This window comes from Amphiura filiformis, chromosome 2 (genome assembly GCF_039555335.1).
Source record: "Amphiura filiformis chromosome 2, Afil_fr2py, whole genome shotgun sequence".
Taxonomy (NCBI): domain Eukaryota; kingdom Metazoa; phylum Echinodermata; class Ophiuroidea; order Amphilepidida; family Amphiuridae; genus Amphiura; species Amphiura filiformis.
The window spans coordinates 51789721-51799712 of record NC_092629.1 but is presented as its reverse complement, the minus strand read 5'-3'; the positions used below and the strand labels follow the sequence as shown (position 1 = coordinate 51799712).

At 35.8% G+C, this 9992-nt stretch overlaps 1 protein-coding gene across 1 annotated transcript; it reads right to left on the bottom strand.

Moving 5' to 3' along the window:
• Positions 1-623: 623 nt before the first annotated feature.
• On the bottom strand, positions 624-7551 carry LOC140146353 (protein escargot-like). The gene is made up of 2 exons (XM_072168169.1): positions 7277-7551; positions 624-5509 (listed from the first exon to the last, which is right to left on the bottom strand). Exon 2 carries the CDS (start codon positions 5230-5232, stop codon positions 4639-4641), a length of 594 nt encoding a protein of 197 aa, XP_072024270.1. The 5' UTR covers positions 5233-5509; positions 7277-7551; the 3' UTR covers positions 624-4638.
• Between the last annotated feature and the right edge of the window lie 2441 nt (positions 7552-9992).

Here is a 9992-nt window from a genome sequence, read left to right as displayed (position 1 = left end):
CAAAGTTACATGCATTTGTGCATGTAAAACCCCTCTAAATCGAACCGTGCTTGATAGATGAGCATGTTTGCTATTGCACTCTTTAGTAAAAATGGTTCAACTTAGAACCTTTTTAACCTGTATACGGAACCCTTTCTCAAAATGGTTCTAGAGAGGACCAATTTCCCGAAAATGGTCTTAAAAGGAACCAAAAAGGTTCTATCAGCTTTTGTATGGGTTTAAGAACCTTTTTTGGTGCTATACATACAGAATCATTCAATGTTTCTTTGTTGAACTCTTTTAAAGGGTTCTCAACAGAACCTAAAAAGTTCTCAAACCCATAAAAAATGGATCCTTACAGAACAAAAAAGCTTATTGAACCTTTTTGGTTCCTCTTAGAAACATTTGCTTGAAAATGGTTCTTGATAAAACAATTTTGGGAGAGAGTTCCGTATACAGGACAAAACTGGCTCTAAGTCGAACCATTTTTTAAGAGTGTGGTGGGAATTTTCGTTGAGTGTTCTGAAATAGTATTTTCCTAATATCTTGGAGAACTTTTTTTCCAGGAACACAAAGCGTAGTATACCAGATTCAAAGAAAGTAGAAACATGAAAGAAAGCAACGACACAATTTCAGCATTTATAGATTTCAAATAAAGCTGTACACTTTTTTTTATTTGCGAGTTGTCAATTCAATTGTTTACAAGCATATTATACAACTTTGTACATATTTTAAACATAAGCACACTTTGGACATTAAACTTAAATTTCTCTTTTTAAACATTTTTTTCTTTCTTTGCAAGAGTTGTTCTTTTTTTAGGAATGTTTTATAAATAATTGTACAATGTGTCTCAATAAAAACAAAATACCACTTAACATGATGGTGTAATACTGATATACATATACATCCGCGTGGTTAAAGGCGTACATTTTTATTGGAACACTCTGTAAAATCACGCGCAACACGGGGTGTTGTTTTTGTTTCGTAACACGTGAAACTCTATGTATAAATAAGTACATATTATTTCACTTTCAGTCGTTCGGGAGTTCACAATAACTTCGAAACTCTCTTTCTTCGAATTTGATATAAGTTACACTAAGATCCACAACATGTTCATCTATCCGGGCACAGTTCTTTAACCCCAATACATTTGTACATTCATTATATGACCTTTGAAAATGTGGGTACAAAAACTCGTACTCTGCAACTTCAGGTCAAATTTTGCCCTATGAGTGTTTAATTGAGGTTATTGAACTATGTCATTGGGATGAGGCCATCGTGGTCCATAATGTTAGTTAGTCTGTTAGTTACAAACGATTTTCTTTGAATTTTATTGTAGTCACGAAATGAGACTATTTTAAAAATAACAAAGAATGTATCAACTCTAAAATAGGCGCAATACGCCTATCAATGCCTATTGTCAATCTACTACTAGTAACGAAATGCGAATTGAAAATTGCAAATTAATAATGTTTAATAAATCTATACTTAGGGATATCTTTATCTACTCAAAATACTGTAAAAACACAATAATTGGGGGAATTGTACACGCTAAAAATAATTAGCACACGCGCGGAACCCTTTTGTAATTATCATACAAGACAAAAAGCACAACCCATTGGGCATGTTATGACTGTATGCAATTCAAAACAATACTATTATTTGTATTAATTCAAAGATGTATAACAAGTTTCATGTAACAAATTTGGAGGCACAATTTGGAACATTTTCAAGTCATGATATTGCAAAACATGAAACTGATTTTTTTTTATAAAAACCTGAATGATGGAAGAACACAATATGACAACAATAACTTATGATCTTTAAGTTATAAAATGTTCAGAACATTAATACTCGTGGTCTTAAAGAGGAAGCCCTGCCAGAGCAGTTCTTCTGGGGTGAAGCAAACCTGCCTGGTTATCAAATTAATCAGTGACAAGGTTATCTCTGAATTTGGTGGTAATTCATGCAATAACATTAAAACATCAATTCAAAATTCATTCAAATTCAGAGATAACCTTGTCACTGCTTAATTTGATAAGCACTTTAAGCAGGCAGGTTTGGTTCACCCCAGAAGAACTGCTCTGGTGGGGCTTCCTCAGTTGATCCTATAATTTGAACATAACATATGACACAATTTAAATTAATTATACGATGTAAAATGCAATAATTGCCCAAATATCAAACACAATTTTCAATAATGAATGTTTACAATTTCAAACCATCTTTGCACATGTATAATTATATACCAATAAAAGATGAATAGTTATAGATAAACTGATGATGTAATGCAAGTTTTCAATAACAGTAATATCTGTCCAATTTTGATATTTTATAAATGACTAGTAAATAAAATATTAGCAGGAATTAATAACTAATTTGATTTAAAATAATGGTGTATGTCTGGATTTATTAAATACACAAAACCACTACATATAAAATATAGTTTCGCAAATACGATTTCATCTTTGGGCATATTGAAACGTGTCCTGCCATCACCTGATTGCCTGTTTCGAGTTGGATCATTTGAATGATATGCACGTGCATAATTATTGGACATGAAAACACTGCATCATTATGAAATCAATTTCCTTTGAAGCTGATATAAGTCAACATCAACAGAGATATGTAAATATGCGCTATCAGATAGATACAAAAGTGAAAGTGTAGGCTCCTACATATACCAGCATTTAATTAACGCATTTTGTGGAAAAAATACATCTCATTTACTTTACAAGTTGTACCATATGTTTTATCTTTCGAAACATATGTAAGCATCTATTGAGAAAAGTGTTAACTTTATGACTTTGTAAAATTTTGAAATGAAAAGGGGTTTTCACCAAATTACAATTATTGGATTTGATATTGGCCTACATAGTACAAAGTCTGACCGTGAAACACTTTGAAAATGAAAATGAAAAAGTCTTGGTTTGTATTGGACTAGTCCGGTTGAAATCCCTACACCCCCTATGGCAGACATGACTTTAATCGTCCACCGGGTCGTCCACACAGGGAGTTTGAATTTCAAATGGGGTTTCCTGAATGGGTGGCTCCATTTTGAAATCGACACCCTGTGTGGAAGATTAAGGTCACGTCTTCCAGAGGGTGTATAGATTTCAACTGGAACATCCCAATTATTATAACCCAGTCACAGTTTTGTTGAACTCTTTGTAGTATTTCTTTTTAAGAAGTTTTACTCTTACAATAAATAACTGACTATTATTATAGTCATTTAACGTCTTTGGTTTTCATATTTTCAAAGATCAAGATCATGTTTTTTGTCAAACGTTTTTTTCTAAATAAATAGCATAAAATATTCTTGACGACTTACTGGAATGTAATATAATATACATCTTATTCTTAATTTGAGATAATTTTCTCAAAATATCAAGAGCTATCTCAAGAACCACTGAACCAATACTGGGCTTGTTTGTACTCATTTTAATGCATTTTTCATGCTGATTCCAAATATGGTCATGTCATGCCAATATATACAATTCTCAAATTTGTTAATTTTTGCCGAAAATTTGGATATGTCGCCTCGTCTGTAGTCGACACAACTTCAGGATGGCTAAAAAATGTTAGTTTTTTTTTAACACAATAATTTGCAACATGCTTTCTTTTGATATAGGCTACCTTGTACATAATTGCCCTTGGAAAAAGCAAACTATGGCATAATGGCAAGAACAATGGCTTGTTTTTTTTATAAAGATTATCATTATGACTAAAAAAAATGTTACAGATACGTCCATAAATAAATGCAATACAATACCAGGTACTACAAGGTACAAATGTTTGAGGTACAAAAAGTTTTGATTATTTTACTGACCATTCCATGAATTGGGCTATTTCTATTTGAAATTTGACATACCCATGTGGCAGATATAGGAAAAGTCTTTTACAGAGTGAGTATGTTTTTCAAATGGAATTGCAAGGTAAATTATTTTAAAACCCATACTCCCCCTGTAGGCTGTAAGTATGTGGCTTGACTTATATCTTCCACAACTGGGCGAGTATAGTAGAAGTTACCCAATTGTCTATTCTATTTGAAACTCATATTCCCTCGTGGAAGACTTTAGCTAAATCTTCCACGGGGAGGGGGGGGGGGGTTTAAATAGAATAGCACATACAATCTGTCATGTATATATATCACATAGAGAGCGCTACAGTATTTATGACATACGGTACATGAATTATGATATAGTTTATAATAATTATCATGCACGAGGAATGTTTGAAAAATAGGCACACATTTGGAGGAAGAGTTGGAGAAATATGATTGTCATATTTAATATTAATATTGGAAGTAAAATGCACCAAAAATTTGGTGTAGCACATTTGGTTTTACACAATAATATTTGTTTTTGATCACAAAATTAATGATGGAAGCTCACGATTCTTTGGTCCATAAAAATTACTGACAAATAATATAACCAACAAATATTACATTATAAACATAATAATTTGAGTTGTTCAATACTGCTCAAAATAAGTCTTTCTCATGGAAGACACAATTGATCGCAAAGACTGTTCTTGAAACTAACGGCGACACCACGATGGAAGCCTGCCAACATGGCCAAACTGAAGAAACATTATTCAAAAAGTACATGTCCGAAGCAAAGTTTAATAATAAATTATAAATTACATAATTGAATGCAGTTATTCGCTACCACTGTTACTCGGTGAAGCTGCTCCGCACCCTGCATCTTCATGTTTGGTAAGCAGGGACATCCTCGAGAAGGTCTTCCTGCAAAACCTACAGTTATATTTCTTCACCTCAGAGTGCGTCTGAAGATGCGCTCTTAGATTTGACCTATCAGCGAAAGCTCGCGAACAATGCGTACACTGGAATGGTTTCTCGCCGGTGTGGGTTCTGATGTGTCCCTGCAACAGCCACGGTCTTGAGAAAGCTTTACCACAGAATTTACACTTACATGGGAGTGTGTGAGTCCTAATATGCATTTTCAAAGCTCCCAATGACATGTACTCTTTATCACAGTACTTACAATTGAAGATCTTCTTATTCTGTGCTTCACAGTGATATTGTTTATGCTTTGTAAGTCCACCATAAGTGGAATAAACTTTAGTACAGTCACTGCAGGTATATTTTGTACCTTCGGCGCGATCTCCTTTGGAAGATTTGCGTCTTTTGGAGGCAGATTCTTTTGCTTTCTTTGGTGTGTGCTGTTGATCGATGAGAGCCTGTGTTGCTGGAAGACGTTGCTCAATCGGACCAGTGCTCGCGGTACCCATGGCACCAGGTGATGTTGCAGCTAGTAGTGATTTGCTATACGGAGAAGTTTGGTGGTCGATCACAGTGTAGCCACGTTGGTAGAAATCGTAGTTCTCCTCATGCGTGCGGTGATGGTGTGCTAACGGCGGTGAAGGGATTGAGGGAGCGGTGAATGCGAGAGGTGGTGAAGGGGGGAAGTAGCCGGCGTGATGATGCCAATATGATTGGTCGGTGGACGGTTTCAGTGGCTCGGGTTAGCGATGGCTGGTACTATCACGTCGCAGGACGGATCAAATGCTGCATTGAGAGAGAGCAAAACATAAAAATATTGGATTTAGAAACGATAGATGTTTAACTTTATAAAACAAAGAGAAGTTATAGAGAACAAAGTTATTTTACGCTATTAAATTCGAGGCTTTTGTGAATAATTTTGTTGCACTATCATGTCTATAATAAAGAGGTTTTTTTTGTTAAGATAGCTCGTTTTATTTATCTTATTAAATTTATATCATGTATATTGTACGGTACGTGAGTAGGCCGGGCCCTATGGTTGATTGTAGTACTACAAGTACAAGCTCTGGAAGTGTACCGTATGCATATATTCAGTAGCAAAATCTTAAAGTTTGATTAAAGTTGATTATAAATTATTCCCGATTTTAAAACACGACTTCAGTTTTTGTTTTTTTATCAAACAGCTGATCAAGTCAAAATTCAGAAGTGCAGTGGTTTGTTTACAAAAAATATGGCGCGAAAATGCGCGTACTATGAAAGGGCAATGCCCCCTTTGTTGTACCGCACCCCTTGTATCATAAGCGTGCCGGTGGTTTGACGGTGATGCCGGTGTGTACAATGTACTATAGCATACACGCGAATCGAATGCCGATCAAGCTAAAAAGTTCAGTTCGAATTCAATTATACAAGTTCAGTGAGTTGCTCAGATTTTTAGAAATCAGAAAAATCCGATTCGCGTTTATAAATCAGAAAAATCCGATTCGCGTTTACATCTCAGTCATGTTGAACATGTTGAATGTAAAATCAATTTAAAATTGAATTGATTTGAAATCGAATTGATTTTGATAACGCCGCGCCGGATCGTTTTTAAATATTCAGAGTTCAGATTATGCTAAAAGTACAGTAGAGATCCATTGTCATGATTGTAGGATAATCATAAATGTAATTTAATGGAATTTTATTCACAAGTTACTACGGCTCTACGCCTTGACGCCTACATATTTGTTAATTGCGGGATAGCACTACGGTTACATCTATTCTAGAAACAAAAACATCAACATACACAAAATACAATTTTTAAAAGCACAAACATGACCATGATCAACAAACATGTACAATCACTGCACCTTTCCCCATTGCTTTGGGCAAACCACAATTCTAATTTTCAAGAAAGGTACAACAATAGAATTGGTCAAAAAACAATGAACAAAGTGGTTAACCAAAAAAGAACTCAGGGCCAAAATATAACCGGTTAACCTTGTCGTGTGTTTAATTAAACATGGTTGCCCAAGGCTTCATTCGCGTGCCGGATGGTGGTTTCTCGATACCCGATCGCCATTGTGATTTTTAGTGCCAAGTTCATCATAGCAATATGGCAACAAGTGACTTCTTGCTTTGTGCAAAATGTTGCCTTATTTTCACAGATATTTAAAACATGAATAGCATGATTAGAGAAGTACATATTGGCCAACTCGCTTGTGAAGCTTTTTATTTTCTAAGTTAGGCTTGAGGAACAGAAACAAAAAGTGAAATTGAGTATTGACGCAGTTATAAATCACCTGACTATTTGATAAATAGCCAAACAAACCTGAAACATGTATACATGCAATAGCTTGCAATGTGAAATGCGAATGTACAATTTGTAGGCCCAGCCAGCTCCGCGATCCAAATTTTGCAAAATCGTGCATTTTACTACCATATTTGACCGAATCAAGTAGGCCATAATATTTGTCAACAAATACTGAATATCTGGGCATCGTTCATCACAAAATAACACACATATTATTATCATTGAGACATAAAAACAAAACAGAGCTGAAGATGACCACCTACCTGTCCGTTCAATTCCATGTTTGATTTTCTTCAAATTGTGAGCATGGTTGATTTTACTCTTCACTAAAAATGATCGCGGCATTTTGTCCACTGCTTTGGTGACAGAAATATATTCCTTAAATAGTGCAAGTGCAGTCAACGAAAGAAGAAAATCACAAAGTTTAAAGTTGCCAAGCTGTTGCGTTGTTCAATCACAGCTTTTAATAATCATCACCACTCGATTTCAAAAGCGCTACTGAAAATATCCTGCGTTCGTGTGTCGTTTTATAAGATCACCTACACTACTGTGCATGCATAGCGGTGCATGCACAAAACCTGTTCACTGAACACTCATGCACAGAGCAGGTGTGTCAATTATGCAAATGAGTAAGTGACTACTTCTGGCCAATCAGAACGTCCGAATATAGTATCCCCGCCCATTATTGTTATGCATTCGTCAATTGCAGTCCCGGCTCCTGGGTACCCGGGGCACTACGGGGACCTAGCCGGGACATGGCGGGGAACTCGTCAGCAATTTCCGCCCCGCTAGCCGGGAAGATTTCGCAGTACTCGTCGTGGAGTCGGAGGAGCCGGGGTGGGGGCCGGGAACTTGTCGGGTACTTCGGCAGAGACTCGTAATCGGCAAAAATTTCGTTGCTGTGGTATAAATGATTTTTTTTAACGTCGCGACCGACGACCATACACCATTCTATCTGAGACCATATACCTAAAGGGATTGGAAGCTTTGCTCTAGCCTTTTGTTCCAAAATATCGATCGCAAACCAGGTCTATTACGGATGAAACTCCATTCACCGGCAGTGGCGCTGTCCGCGTCGGAGCATTCCCATTTTCAGTACTGCTACTCTGATACCGACGTAATTTTTACCACGAAAATAATCGCCGAAATTTGCAATTTCCACGCACTTTATGTTAATTTCAATGAAGGTAAGAGCTTTATAATATATTTTCTACTTAAATCTAGATTGTTTGTTAAACTGAGACGTTCGATATTAACAAATTGAAGCAAAATCGGCATCAGTCATGATCATGAAAAGCTTATGCATTCGTCAATTGCAGTCCCGGCTCCTGGGTACCCGGGGCACTACGGGGACCTAGCCGGGACATGGCGGGGAACTCGTCAGCAATTTCCGCCCCGCTAGCCGGGAAGATTTCGCAGTACTCGTCGTGGAGTCGGAGGAGCCGGGGTGGGGGCCGGGAACTTGTCGGGTACTTCGGCAGAGACTCGTAATCGGCAAAAAATTTCGTTGCTGTGGTATAAATGATTTTTTTTTAACGTCGCGACCGACGACCATACACCATTCTATCTGAGACCATAATACCTAAAGGGATTGGAAGCTTTGCTCTAGCCTTTTGTTCCAAAATATCGATCGCAAACCAGGTCTATTACGGATGAAACTCCATTCACCGGCAGTGGCGCTGTCCGCGTCGGAGCATTCCCATTTTCAGTACTGCTACTCTGATACCGACGTAATTTTTACCACGAAAATAATCGCCGAAATTTGCAATTTCCACGCACTTTATGTTAATTTCAATGAAGGTAAGAGCTTTATAATATATTTTCTACTTAAATCTAGATTGTTTGTTAAACTGAGACGTTCGATATTAACAAATTGAAGCAAAATCGGCATCAGTCATGATCATGAAAAGCTTACGTGTTTAGCGTATACAAAGCTGCCGAATTCGGAAGGGTCGCAAATTTGCCATAAATTTACAAAAATTGACACGTTTTGTGCACCAAATTGTGACTTAAAACAATCAATTAACCCATTTACAACGATTGTATTACAAATTATAAGGTTTAAACTGAGTTATAGTAAAATTTTGTACAAATTACATCTTTTTGATTTTTTGATTTCTGTAACTTAAAATCCTAAAATCACTCTAAAATCAAAATTTATACAAATTCACTAATTTGAAGGTGGAAAATGACCTATTTGTGCACCAATTTTCATCAACATGGTAAAATAAACATGTGATTTGTTGATTTAATAACATTCTATGATTGTTTAACTATGTCATGGAATGTTTTTAAACTTGACCTCAATTTTCAGAAAAATACAATTTGGTCCCAAAATATGGTCAAATTTAGCTTTTTATTACAAAATATCATGTTTTCAACATGGCGGCATGTGTATAAAACATTATTTTGTCTCTCGTAGAATACAGGCAAATAACTTCCAAAATTTTGGGGTTAACCATAAACCATTTCAATTGAGGGTAATGTCATGGTCCAATTTGTATTTTATTCTATCATATTGACACTGAAGGGTTTGAAATAAGATATGAAATAGTTAAAATTGGGATTTTTGGTAAAAAATAGTCTTTTTGTTACTAACTGACGTAAACGTTCAGTTTCAAAAATGTACATGTAGTGGGAGTTGAATTATCTGCCAACTTCGAAAATATTTGGAAGGCAATGAATTTTTTTAAAGCTGAATCAAGTTTTCACCCCAACAGTGTAGTTTTCCCAGCATTTCTTATGTATTTCTTTATAAATATTTAAATTACTGTACCATCATTTTCCTCTGACTCAAAAAAAAAGGGGACCTGCCAATTTGCCCGTATTTTCCAGGTCTTGTCAAGTTAAAGAATTTACGGTACTACATTTGTAAGTTGCAAGACTCATTCCAAGTTTTCATTTGTACCTCTATACCTAGAAAAATACTTTATTCAATTCAGTTATTTTCAATTCTTAATCTTTTTTTTCATTATTTTT